At 42.2% G+C, this 23,060-nt stretch overlaps 1 protein-coding gene across 4 annotated transcripts in view; it reads left to right on the top strand.

Moving 5' to 3' along the window:
* Window positions 1-739: 739 nt before the first annotated feature.
* pipox (pipecolic acid oxidase) overlaps window positions 740-23,060 on the top strand; it is a 28,660-nt gene continuing 6,339 nt past the window's right edge. The window contains exons 1-8 of one of the 4 annotated variants that reach the window (XR_013467078.1): window positions 4,852-7,430; window positions 11,133-11,281; window positions 14,310-14,523; window positions 14,929-15,111; window positions 15,576-15,725; window positions 16,550-16,653; window positions 18,767-18,916; window positions 22,004-22,079. Coding sequence is in view for 3 of the 4 variants with exons in the window: in XM_040194362.2 (XP_040050296.2) it covers window positions 7,272-7,430; window positions 11,133-11,281; window positions 14,310-14,523; window positions 14,929-15,111; window positions 15,576-15,725; window positions 18,767-18,916; window positions 22,004-22,079 (1,081 nt within the window). In the remaining variant the exon portion in view is untranslated. Of the gene's footprint in view, window positions 1,038-3,557; window positions 3,825-4,846; window positions 7,431-11,132; window positions 11,282-14,309; window positions 14,524-14,928; window positions 15,112-15,575; window positions 15,726-16,549; window positions 16,654-18,766; window positions 18,917-22,003; window positions 22,080-23,060 lie in introns of those variants that run through there. The other 3 variants (XM_078098821.1, XM_040194377.2, XM_040194362.2) reach the window with 3 other exon arrangements.

Raw genomic sequence — 23,060 nt, forward strand, 5'->3', positions numbered from 1 at the left:
AGCAGTAAATGTCAGGTAGTTCTGAGTGCTGTCTGTTTTGCTAATGTCACTGGTTTGAATTTTCCGACCAAATAATCGTAGAGAAATCTGGCCAGAATGCATTAACATGTCAAGACTCTATATACAGAATCTATTACAGAATTTAAGTGATAATCACTTCCATTTACATATCAGTAAATTCATTTTTGCTGAACTATGAGAAATGCTATTCATTATGAGCAACTCATAAAGCATTAGGTTTGGGTTGTAAATGCCTTGTTTCTCAATCATTTTTGCACAACTCAAAACTCTGTTTGGAAAATGAATCTGAATGAAATACTTTGAAATTGATCTTCTCAGATCATCTACTATATCTGCACTGAAAAAAGTAAAGCTTTGTATCATTGACTTTAAGTGAATTTGTACTTAAGTCCAAGTGACAATTGTAATTTTTGGTTTACACTAGGGTTTTTCAGTATGCCTGAAACTAAAACATACGCCCCTCAGAGTAAATGAACAGAAATACTTTTACTTAAAGGTAGGGGTGTAACGATTCATTCACTGAATCGATTAATCGATTCATATTCCTGCAATCCAACTAAATCGATCTGTGCTCCGCAAATCGGCATTCCGGACGACATATACAGATTACAAATCGATTGAAATGGTACATAATCGATTGGATTTTAGTACAAAAACGGCATGGATGCGTCCATGCAGGCATCGATTCAGTCTGCCTGTCTGTGACGTCATCAGTACGCAGCGGCAGCCGCGCGAAACTACACTAGAACAACAACAAAACACAGCGTGGAGGAGACGACTGCGAGCAAGACATTTACAAACCAACTTATCGATCCAGCTTGTGGAAACATTTTGGCTTTTGCAAACACGGAGGTGTTCTAAATAAGTCGCTCGCTGTTTGTAGAATATGTAGAAGCCAAATAAAAAACCATGGAAACACGACGAATCTTTCCGGCCATCTATTAAGGCGCCGTGGGATTAAACAACGCCGACAGTCAGGACCTCTAGCAGCGTTACCGCTGCAGCAGCAGCAGCAGGTAACTCCAGCTCTGCAGACACCTCAGGCCTCGCCAGCACAAAACTCAACATCACAGTAACAATTGCCAAAACAAAAGTTTATCTGTAAAGACATGCGACCCTACAATGTGGTTGAAAATCCGGGGTTCTGTGAATTGAGCCAAACATTGTGTAATTATTGTGTAATGTTTGCATTGAAAATGGCACTTGATTCAAATAAAAGGTTAATACATTTGCCATAAATTGTTGTTTGCTTGTTTATAATATCCATAATTAATTTAAACCTGATTTCCTTACAAGAAACAACAGTGATCTCAGAAACTTTGCCTGCACTGTCCAGTAAAGTTACAGAATCGATTTCAAGTCACTGAATCGAATCGTTCTAAATCAACCCAGATCGTCCATGAATCGAATCGGCAACCATGAATCGTGATTCGAATCGAATCGTTGTTCAAATGAATCGTTACACCCCTACTTAAAGGGTATTTTTTATTTTAAACCAGAGGTTTTCATGTCACGTGACTAAATGACGTCACCAAATCATCCTTTATTTTGCCCGTTGTATTTACTAAGCTGCTTTGTGAAGCTGAACACCTTCTGCAGGACTACAAAACGTCCTTCGATAAGGTAAGAGAAATATGTGTTTTCCTATGGAAGCCCATTTCCGCTACTGAAAAAAAGGGTTAGAATGTCGAAATTATGAATTAAGACATGCGCATGCGCGGGCTCCTTGCAACTGGTTGTTGACGTCACTATGGTCACAGAGAGGTGGGGTTGGTGTTTTAACAACGTCTCGCTGATGAGCTATTGAACGAACCGGGAAGTCAGAATCTGTTAATATCTTGCCAACTTTACCGAACTGTAAAAGTTCGGACACGGCACGCACTCACTCCACACCTCAAAACAAACAGGGCGGGACAGGGACGTCTGACATAGAGGTCCGCTTTTAGCGTAGTCTAAATTATCTTCGGTATTTCAGAATCCTAGATAAATCAACTTATTGGGAGATAAAATAGGTTCTGGGTAGTGTCGTGTGAGCAAAACAAGGACTATACTGGAGACTTAAATCAAAGCAATATGACAAAGTTTATTTGCAACAAGAGTATTCTGTCCTGCAGTTTAACGTGCATGGACCTATTTCAGGCAGTTCAACAACAACATGAAAAAAGGCGCTTAATACAAAATGCGCTCGAATTATATATATATATATATATATATATATTCATAGATGCTGAATTGTTTGAATAAGATGTTCTTATAATGTTAAACTATTGGTATACATGTTAAATAAATGTATGTTAAATATTTAACTGCAAAGAAATGGTACCCGTATTTGGTACCCTTTTTTTGCATTAAATCCTACTGGGATGTTTTCTGAAACGGATTGGCTGGCCCTACCAAAAAAAAATCCACTAGCCTCCACTGGTGCTGACTAAAGATAAATAAATCCATTTGAAACCAACACATGCCTGAGACCCTTAATGCATTATATTAAATTATATTCATATATTGTAGCGACCCTGTTCAGCAGTGTGTTCTGTCAGAAGAACAGTGTTTTACACTGAAATAATCCTATTGGACACAGTGGTTTGTATGAACCCTCACCCAACTCACACCCCTGAACGTTTTCCTGAAATCAACACAAAAGAGCAATTCACAAACCATAACATTAGAACAAGCTGACGCTTTTATCTAAATCAACTTACAACAAGTGTATTCAACCAAGAGGGACAGAAGCATGAACTGGTACTGGGTAGAGATCTCTGATTCAGTCATTTAGCTCATCATAAGCTTATTATTAACTATGTTGTAAAACAAAAGTGACTTTGCCCTCTCTTCTGTACCGTTGGAGGATATGGAAAGTTAAGAAAGATCACACATGTGGCTTGCATACTATTGTTGTAATTGCATGTTTATTATTTACAAAAGCAGTTGGACAGGATCGTGTACCTGTCCTGTGCAGGTGTGTTACTGAGGTTGCAGAAAGGCGACCTCTGGACTGACTTGACTATTCATGGTTACATAAGTGTAACAGGGGCACTTTTATCTGTTGAAAAACAGAATTGCAGCAATGCTGGAAGTGGCTAGTTGTAACTGGATGAACCGGCTCCCAATTTGCTGTGTCAGCACCGGACCTACAGGCCTGCATACAGTATGACTGTGTATTTGCAAAATGTAAGAGCTACTCATCGGTCTCACTCCCTACATATATATATTGAATTTCCTTGCCTACCAACCCTTTGTGTACTCTACATGGGGTAATATTTGAGTAACTTTACTCCGTAAGTCAAACAAGTAAAAACATAGAGGAACAGGCCCAAAGCCCACATGGAATGATTTCTGACCCTTCTTTTTTTTTTTCTTTAGAGTTGGACTTCAGATAATTGCATCTGTGTTATTTTCCCTATTGAAAGATTGTCAGGGACTATTTTCTTGTCATGCTCCTTTACCAGTTCCATTTCCTCTCACACTAGCACAGACCTTGACCTTAGCAGTGTCCCAAACCTCGTATAATCTCGCGGCTTTACAATGATCAAGCTCCTTCTGTAGCATGTATTCTTAGCACCAAGCAGGAATTACCCAGTGCACAAACCCTGAGTTTCTGCAACTCCCCTTCACACGAAATGGGCGTTCCCGCATATTGAGAGTGAGCTTATGAATGTGCATGCTGTGACTCAGAGCTAAATGTAGGGAAGATGTCGACCAACGTGGACTATGACTGCATAGTGATCGGGGCCGGAGTCCAGGGCTCCTTCACTGCCTATCAACTGGCAAAAAAGAACCAGAGGACTCTGCTACTGGAACAGGTGTGTCACACAGGGAACATAGCTCCATAACAATTGTTTAAAAAAATCTCAGCTGCAAAAGGCTGTGGGAGAGAAGTTTTCAGTTCAGTTCAGGGGGTGCTTTACGTCCTAAAACTCAGACACAGGTGTTTGAACAATTGTGTTTACACATGAGTGATGTAACTATTCATTCGGGGGTAGAAACCTTCCTACTCAGAAGTGCTTTTTCTTTGCTGAATTCTAAATTCAGAACATGTGTGACTTATAATTTTAGCTGTTGTTCACAGAGCTGCAGTCTGCTTGCATGGCACTATCTACACCTTCACCAAACAACGTTCTTTTGTTATCGTAATTGAATTTATTTTGAAACTGCCTGGATTTATTTTGTTAATTTATTACAAGTTGTGATTTATCTCAATTCTGTCTGAAACAATAAACCATGTGCAGAATCTAAACCTGCATACCAGTCACTTCTTTTTTAGAGAATAACAGGGTTCTTGGACCCAATGATATAGGAGCTTTTTTTATGTCAGATCAGATCAGTCTCAATAATTGCAAATGCTTACAGGCGACTCTCAAATGCACACGGAACAATTCACAAATGTATTAAATTTACAAATGCACACAAAACGATTTGCAAATACATTTCAATGCACAAATTAATAAATTACGATTTATATTTGCGGATCACACTGCATTTATTTGCGGATTACGAATCATATTTTCGGATCACACTGCATTTACTTGCGGATCGCTTCACATTTGTGTGTGGGTTTTTTGAGACCCGGCTGACGTCGCAGATCCACAAATTTTTCAACATGGACCTGTCTATAGCCAATCAGATGTCGCCCTCATTAACCAACACTCTTGAAACATTTCAGCTTAAACACTCCTCATTCTCTTCCCTTTTGTTTTGTTTTTTTAAACACATTTGAATGAGAGATCAGTCATTGAATCTGGCAGGGCGTCTGACCACTCTGCCACTCCTCGTGTAGCATGTGGGTGTACCGCTCGTAGTCACAGGAGGAGGGTTCTGTGGTGGCAGGTCACTTCAGGATATTTGGTCAGGTAATCGACTAACAACAGATATGACTGACCATGTAGCTCGAAGATGTCGGCTCCGACTTTCATCCATGGCAGTTCTAGAATCTGATGTGGTATGAGTGGCTCAGCCTGATGTTTGGGCTGTAGCTGCTGGCACTCCATGTACTTCTCCACCATTGCCTCGATGTCTCGTGCCATGCCAGGCCAGTAGAGGGATTTTCTTGCTTTGGCTTTTGTGCGCTGCACTCCTTGGTGAGCAAAATGCCGCTTCTCCAGAATCATACTCCTGAAGCTCTGGGGTATGATGATTTTGTCTCCGACCATGACGATGTCATTCTCAATGCTTATATTGTCCTTGACAGATCAGTAGCCGTGTAGCTTCCTGTCCACACTCTTCTTTTTCGTGGGCCAGCATTCTTGTGTTTCTCACACACAGCTTGTAACACGCTATCTGCTGCCGTTGCCTTTTTCAGTTGGTTGAGTGTTTCCTCGCTCAAGGAATCAGTGGCCTCCAAGGCATACACAACTCTCTCGTCACAGGGGTTCTCTTTGATGTTTTCACCTTCTCTGCTTGCAGTGGCACGTGAGAGTGTGTCGGCGATGTGCATGTGCTTGCCTGGTGTGTATGTTATGTGCAGATCATACCTCTGCAGTTGTAGAAGCATTCCTTGCAGCCGTGCAGGTGCTTTGCTCGGCGGCTTGCGCATGATGACCTCCAGAGGCTTGTGATCGGACTGCACAGTTACTGGTCTTCCATAGACATACTGGTGGAATCTCTTAGCGGCAAACACTATGGCCAGCAACTCTTTCTCTATCTGCGCGTACCTCTTTTCTGTGTCGGTGAGTGCTCGTGAGGCATAGCACACTGGGCGGCCATCCTGCAGCAGACAGGCTCCCAGTCCGTCTTTTGAGGATTCAGCGGCTGTTTGTGATCGTAGTACCTCAGCCCTGGGGCTTATGTGAGGGTGGACTTCAGTGTCTGTAGTGCTGAGTCGTGGTGTGGGCACCACTGCCAAGCTACATCTTTCTTAAGCAGCTGTCTGAGGGGTGCTGTGAGTGAGGCTTAATTCGGTATGTACTGTGCGAGGAATTTTGTCATTCCCAGCAGTCTTGCGGTGTAGGAATGGAATAGTGCTGACGCTTAACTGCCTAATTCAGGTTGCAAGGATCCAAACACATTCTTAGCGCACCGTTCTTTTTCTTTGTGACATCACTTTTCTGTTCTGTAAGTCTTTGAGTGTCTCTCTCAGTGAATCCATGATGGAGAGGGGCACATTTCGGCATGCATGAATCACAGGCGTGACGCTGGGGTCAATGTGTATGTGATGAACACCGGGGACTCGCCCAATCCTGTGAAGACCTCTGCATACCTCTGTAGCATCTCCTCTTTGGTAGCTGGAGCTTTTCCTGGTTGCGGGGATCTTGCTGTGAGTGCCTCAACTCTTCTCACCAGCTGCAGCTCCTCACATGCATCTCCACCCAGAATCGGCTTGTCGGCTCGGCTTGACACATGAAAGTCCAGCATAGCTTTATGTTTGGTCGTCCTGCATTCTAGAGATTCAACACCATCTGTGGGCAGGCGGGCTCCACCAAATGCAATTAGTACAGTCTCTGTGGGCCGTAGCTGAATGGGACCTGGTAACTTCCAGAACATGTGCATGGTAAGCACATTTGCATCGGCGCCTGTGTCCAGCTTGAAGTTAATTGCTACGCCTCTGACTGTGGCTGTTTCATGCCATACAGTGCCGTTAGCTTGGTGAGCTGTTTTCCTTTCGCACTTTCCAACCATGCCTATGTATAAGGAGTCAACTTCACTCTCCAAAGTATTTGTCTTTGTCTAGTAGCTGCTGCTTTTCTCAGTGCTAGCTCAACATACCTTAGAAAAATGGTGGTTCTTACCACATTTATGGCCCACTGCACCATAAGCTGGGCACTGATGGGGCTAATGCTTGTTTCCACATTTATGGAAGACAGTCGTTACGTGCCTCTTGCTGCTGGTTTTGCTCTTGTTCCAGCTGCCCGTGCACGTTTTCCCTTTTGCTTTCCTTAAAGCATCTACTGAGGTGTCTTGGACAACCTGTGACGTCTGCATTGCTTGTATTTGGGACTTAGCGAGCTCTGCTGATCTGCACGTTTCCATGGCTCCGCGCAAAGTGAGCGCATTATCACGCAACAGCCTCTCCATCAGGCGAATATCGTTTATGCTAAACGCTAATTTATCCCTAATCATGTCATCTTCATTTCTGCCAAACTCAGTCTTTGCTCTTCAGGCGTAGCTCTGTGACGAATCTGTCCACCGATATTCCTGCTGACATCACGTGTGACCAGAATTGATGGCGTTCGAAAACCACGTTCTTTCGAGGGCTGCAGTAGTCCGTGAAGGCTTGGAGAACATCCTCCATTGTTTCTTCATCTCCTTCTGGGATGATGGTGATCGTGTTATACACTTCTAGCGCCTCCTCGCCGACAGTATGGAACAGAATGGCTATTTTAACCGTCTCTTCCTTATCCAACGCACCTGAAGCGGTCATATACAGCTGGAAACGTTGTTCCCATCTTCTCCAGTTTTCAGCTATATTCCCGGTAAGTATCAACGGTGGTGGCGGCTTGAACTGCTCCATGTTCGCACGTGCTAGCACTTTTTTTTTAGCTAACTTTTAAAATACCGTCCTCGAATTATTCCGTGACTCCGTCTTCTGACACCATGTTGTGGCTTTATGCTACATGTATAATCACTGTTATAGTCATGTACCATACGTGGGTTATCGTAATCGATACAAATGCACGGAGACGAGGATGCAGTACATTTACTGTAATTTACTGGCGCTCGAATCACGCCCCTGTCAGGCATGAACAATCACAGAACTCCGTCGTAGTGACAGTCAAACACAATTGAGCACAGAGTGCTCGATCCAATATACCACACTCTGCAAAAAATATGATTTGACGGATGAGGACAGAGGAAAGAGAGGCGACTCTAGCAGTGTGGAGTTGTTCTGAGACCGCAAGAAGAGCAGTCCCTGTGGAATGGCCTGCCTTGAAGACCTGATTGGTGGGGGTCAAGGAGGTTGTTACAGTGGAGAGTTGGTTAAAGATCGCACGTTCAAGAGTTTTGGACAAAAAGGGAAGAAGAGAGCCGGTCTGTAGTTGTTTTCTTCAGAAGGGTTGAGGGTAGGTTTCTTCAGGAGTGGGTTAACTCTTGCCTCCTTCAGAGAATTGGGAAAACAGCCAGATAACTGAGTATTGTTGATGAGACAGGTGAGAAAAGGAAGAAGGTCAGGAGCGATGCACTGTAGAACATGTGATGGAATGGGGTCAAGAGGGCAAGTGGTCGGACGGGCAGAGGTTACTAGGGTAAGAATTTGGTTAGGACTGTCTGGATGTTGAAGTCACCCAGGAGGATGAGCGGAGGGCCATTTTCAGGGAAATTGGAATTTTTGTAAGTAAAAGAAGTATGTTTTGAAGAATATGTTTAACCTAATTCTGGAGCGCCATTCATACAGAGTCTCAGCCTAGTCGCCAATCGGACCCCGCCGAGATGGCAACCGGACCCGAAACAAGTCGTTTTTCGTTTGTGGCGCATGCTGGCCCTGGTTATATACCGGAATTGGGACAGTGTATTCGGTCCGATTCTGGGGCGTCATTCGTTACGAGTCTCAGCCGAGTTGGCAACCAGATGCGGGCCAACGCCTTTCTTTTGTAGTGCCGGGGTCGGGCCGATGCAGGCCCAGTTTTTTTAAGATTATGGCTCAAGCCGGATCTGGGCCAAGTCATTTTGGCTATCCGGGGTGAGGCGAGAAAGCACAAATTCCCTGTGGAAGATGTGATTTAATGATGTGTGAATTATAAAAGAAGAAGAGAGAGGGAGAGGGAGGAGCCTAGGTTTAGGCCCATATAGCTGCTTATCTAAGAGATTGTCCAGGCTAACCTGAGCCAGCCCTAACTATAAGCGTTATCAAAGGAGGAAAAGTTCTAAATCTAGCAATATAGTTGCTAAGTTGGCAACACTGCTTCAACCACCTGTCATTAAAATAAATTTGAGTGTGTTATCAATAACGTAACGCCACTAATTAGAGGATATTAATTTAAAGGTCTTCAGTCTACATGTAGAAGTGTCCTTAGGAAAGATACTGAACCTCAAAATGCTTCTGTGCCATTGGTGTGTGAATGAGCATGTTAATTATTACCCGATGAGCAGGCTATGGCTGTGAATCTTTCAGTATTTCACAATGCAATTTCTGTTTCTTGAGGTCATGATTAGATTCAAAATCACTTGTTTGCTGAGTTGTTTCTGGACATATCTTGCAATTTACTGGTTTTGAACTGCATTTTTATAGCGCCTTTCCAGTCAATATACAGGAGAAAAAAAGACGAGAGAGAAAAAAAACTACTTTTTTAACCACTACTTTGGCTGTCTGCCTTGAGTGCAATGAATCCACAGCCACAGGAGTCACACAAAGTCACTTTCCATAATTGAGAAATGTATTGTTGATCAAGCTTAACAAGGAATAATTTAGCAACAACAGTAATGATGGCAGATAACTAAGCTGTAGAAAGAGAAACACTGTGTCCTGACTAATCTCTACACATCATTACTAGATTCACGTAGAATCTGTAGACAACGGGTCAAGATCAATACCATCTGACAATGTTTCATTTTTTTTATTGGTTTAAAATTAACTTGAAAACAAGCTACTCGTCAAACAACTTAGTTGTACAAGACATCTCTGAATTCAAACTCCAGTCGCACATCTCAAATTGTTCAACTGACCAATGAATGAGCAGCACACAAAAAAGGATGTTTTGGTCTGGAGCGCCAGAAATACAGCCTTTGACCCTTGGAGTAGACGGTATTGTTCGGTGTGGAAAAATGACACTTAAGCCTAGTTTATGCTTCTGCGTTTTCAGAGCGACGCAGACGCAAGACCCCCTTGCGTGTCCCTTTTCACACCTCCTTGCGTGCGTCAACCCATTTTTCTAGACTTGCATCGCTTTCGACGCAAGTGACGCAAGCCTCCCGCAGCGCACAAGGCCGCGATTGGTCTGCTAACTACATCCTTTATGGAGTCTCATATTTCCGTTTTCATAGCACAATACCACCATTATTAAAACGAAGAATGTTTAAGAGAGAACGGATCAGATAGAAGAACTTTTGTCGGAAGAAATGCGTAAATATGACCGCTTATACAAGCCGTCATTGGCGGGTTGTAGAAGCGGGTTGGATTAATGGAGGGAGATCGCCGCAAACGCCGGTTTACCGGTCGAGAGGTGCACAAAGTTGTGGAGGAAAATACGGGACAAATGTGTCCGAGATGAAAAGCAACAGTGGCGATGCACGGGGCAATAAAGTCTATGATAAATAAATAAACAAACCAACGACTTCCACACACAAAGACGTGACTCTCTAGGTCGTCTTCAACAAAAACACGTTACTCCACCTGTTGTTCTGGAGGCGAATTGGTCTGCAACATACGCAAGACTTTAGAACCATGAATTGAAACGAGTGCGTCGACTCAACGACGCAGAGGCATGCGCCAGCCTTCACTACCAGTTATGTGGTGTGCATATTTGTCTTGACATTTCAATCCGGAGAGACTTGTTGAAATTTGAGCAATGCTTTAGGTATAGAGCAATGCGAACAGGTATAATATGATATTGCAAGTTGTTTGGGGCTTGGACTCCATCCTGCCGCAGGACAGACCTGGGGCCGGGATCTCGAGCCGAGACGAGGCATATCCCCCCCTTGGGAGTCCAGACACTGGTGGTGGTGGTGGTAGAGCCCAAGTTGCATAACTCTCCAGCTATGCCAGGTTCTGCTGTAGATTGGAGGTGTCAGGGGTGGTGGCGGGTCACCTTTGGAGCGTGCTGAAATGACAACTGACAGCAAAAGAGAGGAGAACAGTTTTTTAACGTTGCCTGCCCCAATGCGATTGGTTTACGGTAACGACACCCACGTCTGATACTACTGACCCCGCCCCTAATCAGCTGGCCGTGCGCCCCCAGGGAGAGAGGAGGCCACCAGGGAAGGCACAGCCTGTCCAGTCTTCCTGACTGAATTTTCGCCTAAGCTTCATTTTGAAGTTTGAGAAATAAGATAAAAGCATCAGCTAAATTACCTGTAATGTAACAGTTTTATTACCATACGTTGAACTCTCATATAGGTCAAATGTTTAGATGCTCTTTTGTTTGGATACTCAATTAATTTCTCCATTTGGTGGATTCTATTCCCAAATCATAGTCTTTTAGTTTGACTTTTGACCCGTGATAATATGTTCATCCTTTCAGTTTGTCCTGCCCCACACCCGAGGAAGCTCCCATGGCCAGACCCGCATCATCCGCAAGGCCTACCAGCAGGATTTCTACACCCACATGATGGAAGAATGCTATGAGCTGTGGGCCCAGCTGGAGAGAGAGGCGGGTGTAAAGCTGTACAGGTAAGCAGTCAGCAGAAACACACAGAGAGAAAATACATTACACAGAACATAACAAAAGCTGTGCCAGATCACAAGGATTTGTTACATTCCAGGTGCTATGTACGCAAGCAGCAACTCAATGCAGGAGCCATAAATGCAGGACTTTCTCATTACCTCTGGCATCACTGAATCACCTCTTGACAGCTCCCCTACAGTACCTTTGAATCTAGAACAGGGGCTGACTGGCTCAATGCTGTGGAGACAGTTCTGGCTATATGTAAGTCTGCCCCTCCTCAGAGGACAGCTGTTGTCCCCAAAGTAGATGTGAGAAGAATCAGGCTGAGGGTGTGAACATCTATCCATCTCCAAAGCCACTTATCCTTCATACAGGGTTGCCGGGGGGTTGTCAATCCCAGCCAACATTGGGCGAGAGACGACGTACACCCTGGATTGGTTGCCAGTCAATTGCAGGGCTGACACAGAGACACACAACGATTTACACTCACATTCACACACTTACAGGCAATTTGGAATCACCAATTAACCTAAACCCCAGACACAGGGAGAACATGCAGACTCCACACAGAAAGGCCACGGGGTGGAGTCGAACCCAGGACATAATCGTGTTTACAGAGAGTGAACATGATTAACTAGAAAATGCATTTCCTGCTGAAAATGCGTTGGAATGCAAAAAGCTGAAAGCTGAGATGAACTTCAGAAAATTGCTGAAATTACAGAAAGTTGAAGGGAATTTTAATACATTTACTTAAATTACAGATATTAGAAAAGCTGAAATTAATTTGAAATTGCTGAAAAAGCAGAAATGAAAACAGCTGAAATTAATTTGAAAAGTTGCAAAAAAATACAGAAATTAATATTTAAACATTGCTGTTAATACAGGCAAAAGAGCTGAAATTATTTTAAAGAACTGGAAATACAAAAAAGAGAGAAGCTGCCACAGTCAGTGCCACAAAGGCAATCAAAGACAGCCTCGCTAGCTTTCTAAAGACATGAGAGATTTTCTCTGGCCACTTGTCATCAGTTTGGTACTGTTATTGATTGTGCAATGCTAGCTAGTGCCATGTTAGCGCTATGCTAGCTAGCGCCATGTTCCCTCCCACGTAGGTCTGTGTGTCTGTCAGACTATGTAGGGGAGGGAGAGTGAGTGCTGGCACGCTGTTTTAGCCACTTGTCAGACGTTTGGATCAGTTATTGCTGGTGAAACGCTAGCTAGCGCCATGTTAGCTAGCATAGCATCATGTTAGCGCTATGCTAGCTAGCACCGTATTAGCTAGCACCGTGTTAGCTAGCGCCTGTTCTCCCCACGTAGGTCTGTGTGTCTGTCAGACTACGTAGAGGAGGGAGAGTGAGTGCTGTCAACGAGGCTGTGTGGTCGTCATGGAGACGGCACAGCTGCTGTTTTCGCGCTGATCACAGACCGCACAGAGTAAACGGATTTTACGGATAGAAACCACACCTGAAACAAGTGTCCTCTAGCGCAAAACTATAACCGCTATCTAAAAAATAAGAAGTTTGTACGAGACCCAAGACTCTACCGAACTTTATGTCTATCCGGTAATAAATACGGCTCCTGTCGCAGTTTACAAAATGTGTACCTTCTGGATTTTTTGAGAAATATGTCGGCAGATTTGTATTGGAGCCTATGGGGCTTTTGGCAGAGGTTGTGTCACTGTAACACGCCTGAAGCCAACATTTAAGAACTCTGGGATTCCATGAACACATAATCCAATCAGCACAACCATGCCATCATTAATCCAAAGAAATGAAGCCTCAAAGGTGTGTACTTTGGCTGGAAGGAACAAAGTTCCATAATTTTTAAACCAGATTCTGACGCTGCCCCACACTCTAGCACTCGAGGTCTCCCTCTAAGAAACGCAATACACACTCATGTAAAACTCAGAAACGGAGCGAAGAACTAGTAAAACATAATCAGTGATTATGAAAAAAGTAGAATAGATATAAACAAGCAGTGTTTTTTTTAATAAAATAGTTGAGACTTGTGTCAACATTTGAACGTTGAAATGGTGTCTGTAGCTGAAAGATTGGCGAAGCTGAAAAATCTGAAAGTTGAAGTTTAAGAGGATTTGAAAACGATCTCCATTGGAAAACCATGTTAAAATATTCATGATTACTGATTTATATAAATTCAAGCATAAGAGGTAGAACTACAACTGATACTTCTACTACCTTACTACTAGTAGTTCTACTGCTATTAATACTACAACTACTACTAATGTTATTACAAATACTACTATGGCTAATAGTATTAGTATTACAGCTGTTTCTACTGCTATTGATACTAAACCTACCATTACTGCTTCTACTGCTAGTACTACTAATACCACAATTACAATTATAACTAATACTACTACTAATATTACTACAAACAATTTTAAACCTCTTTTTAGTCATCTCAGCTTTTGTTATTTCTGTACTTTTTAAAATTCATTTAAGCAACTTCTGTATTTTTTTTAGAAAATCTATTGAAATTCAGCTTCCCCACTTCCTGTATTTTCAGCAGTTCTTTAAAATAATTTCAGCTTTTCTTATGGCTGTATTAACAGCAATGTTTTAATATTCATTTCTGTATTTTTTTGCAACATTTCACATTCATTTCAGCTGTTTCCATTTCTGCTTTTTCAGCAAATCTATTGAAATTCCTTTCAGCTTCTCCCATTTCTGTATTTTCAGCAATTTAAAATTAATTTCAGCTTTTCTAATATCTGTAATTTCAGCAAATGTATTCAAATTCCCTTCAACTTTCTGTAATTTCAGCTATTTTTAAAAATTCATTTCAGCTTTATGCATTCCAACGCATTTTCAGCAGGAAATGCATTTTGTAGTTGGTTTGATTATTCTAAGGGTTAGGGTCCGTTTGTTCCCGGAATGTAAATGACCTTTGAAATTTGTCGGAAATTGGTGATTTGTGTAAGCCTTGTTTAATATAAAAGAGAAATACAAGTTCAGTTCATTTACCATTTACCAGGTAATTTTGAGATGGCTGATATCTGTATGTCTCCCCTCTCAGACAAACAGGGCTCCTGGTGATGGGACCAGAGGAAAGTCAGGGTTATCAGATGATTAAGAACACCCTGCAAAAAAACAAGGTTCCTATAGAAATCCTGAACCGTGACAACTTCTCACAGCACATCCCCAATGTCAACCTGGCTCTAGGAGATGGCGCAATGGTGGACATAACCGCTGGAGTTCTGTATGCTGACCGTGCACTCAAGACTGTACAGGTACCACACATATACTGCTGATAAAGCTGTAGCTATGTTATCATCTGTAATTTAAATTGGTTTAACTATTACACAAACTGTTTATTCCAAATGCCAACCGCAGTTCACAGATCCACAGTCTATTTTGTTATATCTATGAAACTTTCTCTGAAGTACACCATATTTCTCAAGTGTACTATGGCTTTGGTAAAAATAATTTCACAGCAACCAATATTATCTATTCAATTCATTTTATTTTTTATAGCTCAAAATGACAAATTACAAATTTGCCTCAAAGGGCTTTGCAGTCTGTACACATAATCATCTTGATTATCTTGATTTTTATCTTTATTATCTTTCATCAAAACCAACCATGAACAGTGAAGGATTTTCCGTAACACATGTTGTGGTGTTCTCTCTTCACAGAGGCAGTTCGAGAAGTTGGGTGGAGTCATTAGAGACAATGAACAGGTAACCGACGTCAAGCCTGGCCCGGTTGTGACAGTGACCACCTCTGCCGGTGTGTATCGAGCCAAGAGTGTGGTGGTCACCGCTGGACCTTGGGCTAACAGACTGCTGGCCCACACTGGCTTACAGTTGCCACTCACGGTAATCAGTTCCATAGTGTCCCATGTGTTTGTGGAGATGCGTTAATGTAATTTAACATGGATGTTTACAATACCAACAGTTTGGTGTCATAGGCAGCTACTTGATGCACTCTGTCACTGTTTTTTTGGCCTATGCTACAGAAATGGCATACCATGATAAGAAGTGTAATGACTCTGTAACTACTTAACCTTTTTGGACAATACTTTTGTCAAGATAAAGTGGGAACCCCTGTGAGTATTCTGATGCGTAAAAATTAGTTTAACTTATTGCTTAAGATATAAAATCAATATAACACAGAATAAACTACAGACATTTGTGAATCCCCTGAAATAAAACCACTAATGGTTTTATACAAGGCTTTCAGGTTAAAAATACATTTATGCAATAGCCCAGTGTGTGTACAGTATGAACGGATTTCTGGGACTTGGCTGGCACTGATGGTTTTCCCGGTTTCACTATTTTAGGTGGTGAAAATCAACGTGTGCTACTGGAAAGAGAAGGTTCCTGGATCATACAATGTGAAGCAGCGCTTTCCCTGCTTCTTGCTGACTGAGTTCGAGGAGACCAAAGACATCTACGGCCTCCCGTCTAACGAATACCCGGGCTTAATGAAGGTATGTAACAGTACTGAACCTTCAAGAATAATACTCTTCATTCTGTACAGAGTCCTGGTAATCATATTAAAAGTTGCATTGTTTATATTTCAATGTCATTCTTGGGTTTGCTTTTTCAGTCAATATTTTGACTTTATTATTCAATATTACAATTTAAACTAGTGATGTGTGTGCATTCAATTAAACACAGCTCTTGATCTAATTAAGATAGAGGTACACACTGTGTACCCATGATCATTACACTTCATTAACATGGTTGTTTGCTTCAGACTTCCGTGTAGGATATGAGCAGTTAGATCAGAGTATAGCTTTAGCTTAAGCTAGCTTCTTAAGCTGAATAATGCTGTGAAAAAAGAGGTTAGCAATTCAGTTAACAGAGTCAGGGGCGGACTGGGGCTAGTATCAGATGGTTATACATACAGAGCCTTTTTTTTTAATTTAAATTTTGTATAGCCCAAAATCGCAAATTACAAACTTGCCTCAGAGGGATTTACAGTCTGTACTCATGCAACATCCTCTGTCCCGAAACCCTCACATCGGCACAGGAAAAACTCCCCTCCAAATGAAAACCCTCCCATGGTGAAAAAAGGGACGAGACCTTAAGGAGAACATCAGAGGAGGGATCCCTCTCCCGGGATGGACAGACTACAATAGATGTCATGTTTACAGAATAAACAAAAATAACTAATGTTAATAAAACGTGGATTATTGTAAAAGGAGAGAGGGAGCCTTGAGGAATGAATGTAGAAAGAACAGGCATTAAGAAGGAGGTGGAATTAGTATGAACTATTTTGTAACAATGAACATATCATGTGTGCATGCAGGTGGAAACAATCAGAGACACGGCAGACAATCACAGGGGAAGCCAGGACAAGGCAGGAGCCGAGAATAGGGTATCCCCTACGGCCAGCCCATCCCCTGGATAGAGGTTGTGAACTAAACAGAGAAATTAACAATAGAGAACTGAGTATCAAACACCGACCTCCCTCGCTGATACATGGCGGGGACAAATATGGTGTTTGATAAGGACATACTCTCAGACGTTATTGACTGAGATAACCATTTTAACAAACCACTTAACGACAAATGTTTGTATAACATAACATAGCTAAGAAAATAAATGAAACAATAGTATCAATAACAAGGTCTGATACCGCTCTACCTTATTTTGCTGGTGACTGGGATAAAAGAGTTTCTCATTAAACTTAATGTGATATGAAATCAAAATGAATGTTCCCTGTATATGTGTGTGTGTTTCAGATGTTGTGCTGACACCAAACCTACACTCAGTAAATGAAACTACACCCTATAGCTTGGTCTGTGGCTGCTGGTGGGGGTCATCCAATTCTGTAGACGGGAATGAAACTCCGTGTGTAACAATGGATGCACATACGGTTAATGAGCTCAGAACACATGAATAAGCAGTATGTGTGATTTAAACATCTGTCCAGACCAATCACCGAACATTTCACTTAAAACATCTAAGCATAAAAACATGTCTAAGAGTGATATTATTTAACCCTATTGGGAACTACAGAGAAGCATTTTTGCCTCTTTTGGCAGGAATGTTGTTCTTGACAACCATTACATTACATATCATTTAGCTGACGCTTTTATCCAAAGCGACTTACAATAAGTGCATTCAACCATATGGATACAAACTCAAGAAAGTGAGGGACAATTTTAGCAGATGCAGAGCGGAGTGCGCGGGTTGGGATGTAGAGTTTGACTATGTCCTGGATGTAGACTTGACCCAAATCCATTCACAGCATGGTACGTGAACACCAATGTTTTGAACTGGATGCGGGACCACTGCTAGCGAGTGAAGAGAGCGGAGCAGTGGAGTAGTGTAGGAGAATTTCGGAAGGTTAAAGACTAGTCGAGCTGCTGCATTCTGGATGAGCTGCCTTGCACGATAAATGGCGGTGGCAGGGAGACCTGCCAGGCGGGAGAATACAACAACCTGAATCAGTACCTGCCCCGCCTTCTGAGTGAGAAGGGGACGTATTTTCCTGATGTTACAGGATCGTGTTGTTGCAGTGATGTTGGGAGTCAGGGAGAGTTGACTGTCGAGTGTCACGCCGGGGTTCCTAGCAGTCAAAGTGGGCGTTAACACTGAGTTGCCAAAGTTAACCGTCAAGACCTGGGTAGGAGAATCTTTTCCCGGAAAGAGAAGTAGTTCAGTCTTGTCGGGGTTGATTTTCAGATGGTGAGTGGACATCCACTGAGAGATGTCAGTCAGTCAGACTGGCAACTGAGAATTAGTTGGGTGTCATCGGCATAGCTGTGGTAGGAGAAGCCATGCGAGCGAATGACAGCCCCAAGAGAGTTAGTGTAGAGCGAGAGGAGGACGGAACCCTGAGGAACTCCAGTAGTAAGAGGACAAGGTTCCGACACAGAGCGGCCGTCAAGGTAGGGCGAGAGATGGGAGAGAGCAGGGCCTGTGACACCAAGTTCCTGAAGGGAGGAAATAAGGATATGGTGGTTAACTGTGTCAAATGCAGCAAAAAGATCCAGAAGGATGAGGACAGAGGAGAGAGAGGCAGCTCTAGCAGTGTGGAGTTGCTCTGAGACATCAAGGAGAGCAGTCTCTGTGGAATGGCCTGCCTTGAAGCCTGACTTCACCAGAGCTGCTGTATGTCCAAAATTTGATAAAAATTGTATCTATAATATTCAGTTTTTGTTGTGTTTTTACTGCATCAAGCTGTCAGAAAGCGTACTAGCTGTGCCTCTGGTCTGGTGAGAGCATGAATGTCAGACCTGATATAAAAGCAGCTCTGGTAGTTGTCTGTGTGTACGACAGTCATTTCACCTTCCAAGCTGAGAATAAGTGCCTAAATATATTCTCTATTGTTAACTTTACATAAAACATTACCAGCTATAAAAGGAATATATCATACAGAACACAGTCGGCGTTGGATTATGCCGTATCGTGAACAATATTGGCCTATTGCTGTTGCTGTGCATCTAAAGAACTAAGGGCTACCAAGCTTTTAGCCTTTCATATAGAAATTATACTGATGACGTCATTCTGTGTGCAGATATGCTACCATGGGGGGAGTGAGACGAACCCAGACCAGAGAGACAAGACGACAAACAGGTCGGATATTGACATCCTCCAACGCTGCGTTGCCTGCTGTTTTCCGGGCCTGGTCCCGGAACCTGCTGTGGTGGAGAGCTGCTTGTACACTGTCAGTATACACACTCCACATCACAGTACACCTAATACTGAGAATTTAGACTTAGACAGTACAGCGCTTTGATGACCCAGAGGCAACAGATAACATCAGATGATTCAAACTGCCAACAATTTATTCATTCATACAATCATCAAAAGTCATGAGGTAATAGTTCAAATGCTTCTGTCACAACGGGGTATCGGAACCAGGACTCAAATACAGACTTCGCACAGAAAAATACTTTAAATACCAAAAGGCCTGGGGGCAAAACGCGGATCAGGAGAGGAGCAAACAAAACACATTCAACTTAATGACTCTACAAGAGACACACATTGCTTAAATACACTGGGAAGGTGCAGGTGATTGGACACAGGTGGAAACATCAGGGACACTGCAGACAATCACAGGGGTGACACGACATGGCAGGAAACTAACCCAGGGACACGAGAAGCAGGAAACTACAAAATAAAACAAAAAAGAAACCCACACAGTGACAGCTTCTATTTTGTTAATTAAAACAACTAACTTTACCCCATTTGCATTTAACTGGGAAATAGGAATGAGGAGCTGGGAATGACACCCGAGTCGATTGTGTTCCAGTGGAACAAATGGAAAAACTTAATTGGGTTTCTTCGAGCCAGATTTGGTATTACAAGCCCTTCCAGTTGATTACAACACCTTATGCTGGTATTTTGCAACAGGAACCAGGGTAGGTTTTTTACTTCATAGATTTAGAATTTTTGAAATTTTATATATCTGGTATTAAGTTGTCAATAATAACACTGGTCTATCAAAGTAGCATCACGTGTTTTATTCTATAGTTTCAATAGTTTTAAAACATGTTTTAGTGTGACGTTATTCTTCAAATACATTCTATGATAACCATAAGCCTTTCTATAGTTTTAGATTTAGCAAACAATCAAACAAAACTAATATTAACTAGATCTTAACATTTTAGAACTTTTTTGTCAAGTGTTCTAGATTGTAATACATTCCCAGTGATAAATTAGTAACAGCTTTAGTATGTAATTATATAAGAATACTGTGAAACATTAAACAAGATGCTTTTATCCAAAGCGACTTGCATTGCATTTTTTAACCCATGGTTTTTACATTTTGCCCGAGGAGCAATTAGGGGTTAGGTGTTGTCACGGTGCGGATCCTTGGGGGGGCGTACAGAGTCGGCACGACACAGCAGGTATAGAAGCAATATGTTTATTTCGGTTTCTTTATGCAGAATCGACCTCTCCCGGCGTCTCGCTCTCTCGCCGTCGACCTCTCTTCCCGTCGACTCCGCTACTGCATTTTAAAACCACAATACAAACAGTTAGTGCAATCGGGCCAGCTGAGGCCAATTGCCTCCACCTGGCACCGTTCCCTGAACCACTCCCTTCTCCGTCCCCTCTGCAGCCGAGCCAAACCACGCCCGCCACCACAGGTGTCTTGCTCAGGGACACTTAGACATAGGGCATGGAGCAGCCAAGGTTTGAACCGCCAACCTGGCGGTTCCCGACGCCACCATCGACCCCTATTATTCAAATCATTGCGTAATTTACTGCATTTTAATTGTTTCTCAACACACATGTGTAAATGTACAATATAATTTTCACAAGTCCTTTTATGGGCTTTCATATTCGGCAGTTTAACTCCCCCTAAGGGGGACTCCCGGGCTAGACCTTTAAAATGAGGACAATTTTCGTAGGTCACATTGGGACCGACCTTGAAATCCCTGGTGCAAAATTAGTTTTAGGATTATGTTTAAATTAATGTCAAGGGAAGGGGTTTTATGTTTCAAGTCTGTCTCTATATCCAGAGACAGACTTCTTAAAATAATAAACCATCATGATCAAATTCATGATAGACCATAGCTATAAATCGTGAGAAGATAAAACTCTTGTGATGATCCTTACCATTTTTCCTGCAATTTCTTTATATTATCTTGAATAGTTAAAACAATCAGAAGAGATGTACGTTTCATTGTTCACAACTGAATTTTATGCATTTGTTATTGAACAGATGCTAAATAAAGGCACTGAGTTGGAGTTTCTCATTCTTGAACATTTTTCATATTCAATTTTCAAATACATATGGACAAACATGCAATTTGACTGCAATTTGTCAATCATTAGCATTAGCATGAATGCAAACATTTTAGGATTAGGGAAATCATTGATCTCAATCATTTTAAGCAATCGGCGAGCATCTATGGATTCACATTCTAGCTCAGTTTGAATTGCAAAAGGTAGTTAGCCTTTCATATTAGATCCACTGGTATAAATAGACTACAATTATCAGACAAATACAAATATTCAAGTGCCCTCTTGTTGCTCAAATGTTTACAGATGGAAATGTTAATCTTGGTGACGAGCGTCCACCCATATGGAGCACTACCGAGGCAGAACTTTCAACAGAACTATTGTGTACTTATAATAATGCTTCAACTCACTTCAAACGTTAGTCTTTGCTACAATATCCCCAATCCGTTTGAAAATTAGTCAAAAACATTTGCACACGGCAGTACATATTCTTAAGTAGCTAACACCTAAAAGGACGCAAGTAGCTAGCCGAAAGGATGCTGAAAACACTAATATAATAATTTCTCTCGGACAAACCTTGCCAATACCGAACCACAAATCCATCCACCATATGAATCATAAATGCCCCTTTGATGTTTTTTTAACAAAATTATAAAATTAATTATTATATTATTATTCGAGTGAAATCGAAATCCATCGTTTTCCACGCTGGTTTTACGGGTAAAGGAGGGTCAGCACTCTCGAGCGTCTGATTTAAAGGATTTATGGGGCTGTTTGTGATATTTTTAGGCGATTTACACAATTTAAATTAAAAAAAAAACCTAATTTCTTCACTAGTAATTTTTACACATCACAGGCGTTCCCCTTTAAATGTTCAAATAGAAAAAGTAGTTACAGAGTTATTACACTTTTTATCATGTTTTCCATTTTTGGGACAGAAGCCAAAAAATAGGTTAGTCACTAAAGATTATAGAAGAAATCAGATTTATTTGGAGGGTTTAATCTCCTGCAACCCACCTATTTTATTTGTATCTGACTCTTCATGTTTTTTTCCTTTTAACAGCTCACACCCGACCATCATTTTGTGCTGGACTGTCACCCGTCGCACAGCAACATTGTATTCGGAGCTGGATTCTCAGGTACGTCACAATACAACACAAAATATTGTGAGCCAAAGACTCTTGCGCATTCTTGTTTAAACCTGCTTTTAGGAGGCAGAGAATTTTCACTGCTAAACGGAGGTGCGCTTACATGGGCAGTTTATGTACAAACCAAAACACATAATTAGGGCACTTTCCGCATCCCCTCCCATCTCCTGAGGTGAAAATACAACCTTTCCTCCCGTGAATGCATATGCATAACATGGAAAAGCACAATTTTCCTAAGTAGTTCTCTTTCATAATACTTTGTTCGATGTCTCACTATGGGATGCACGCCCCGCTGCAGACCTCAGAAGCATTAATCTCATTACGCCAATCCTGATTGGCTGGTGAAACGTGTCCGTCCGCCTCAGGTTGTACCACCCACCTTAAATATGTCATGCAGACGACACCACGTCATTCAAACACCTCTTCTCACTCGAAGTATATCTCGCGTCTTGGGCTAGTTGGCTGAACTGTCCACAGACAGATCTTATTTAGCTTCTGTAGCTGGGCGCTAGCTAGCCCTGGATGTTTTTTTTTTTTTTCTGCTTCGTCGGTCACACCTGATCGAATTTTGTGCTTTCCTCGCCCTCCATGACTTGGTTGGCACTGTCCTCGACGCCTCACCACGGCTGTTCGAGTACCGAGGGTTAGCACACCAGCTAATCTCTCGAACTTTCGGTTAGCACACCAGCTAACTGCCTCGACTCCCTGCCTGCACACCGGCTGTGGGGAGGGAGAGCACAGAGACTTAAGGAGAGGGTAATGTTGGTTTACGAGTACAGTAATATGATTAATATCTAAAATAATAATGATGATGATGATGGCAGCAGCAGGCATCAGCAGGGCCACGGTAGGTGTCAGGACCAGGGTCCCGAAGGAACCACGATCTACGTAGACCTGCTAAGGGAGAAAGCACAAAAAACACTGACCGAATCTGCCCCCCGGACTGAAAGTGGAACCTGGTTCCACAAAAGA

This window comes from Gasterosteus aculeatus, chromosome 1 (genome assembly GCF_964276395.1).
Source record: "Gasterosteus aculeatus chromosome 1, fGasAcu3.hap1.1, whole genome shotgun sequence".
NCBI lineage: Eukaryota > Metazoa > Chordata > Actinopteri > Perciformes > Gasterosteidae > Gasterosteus > Gasterosteus aculeatus.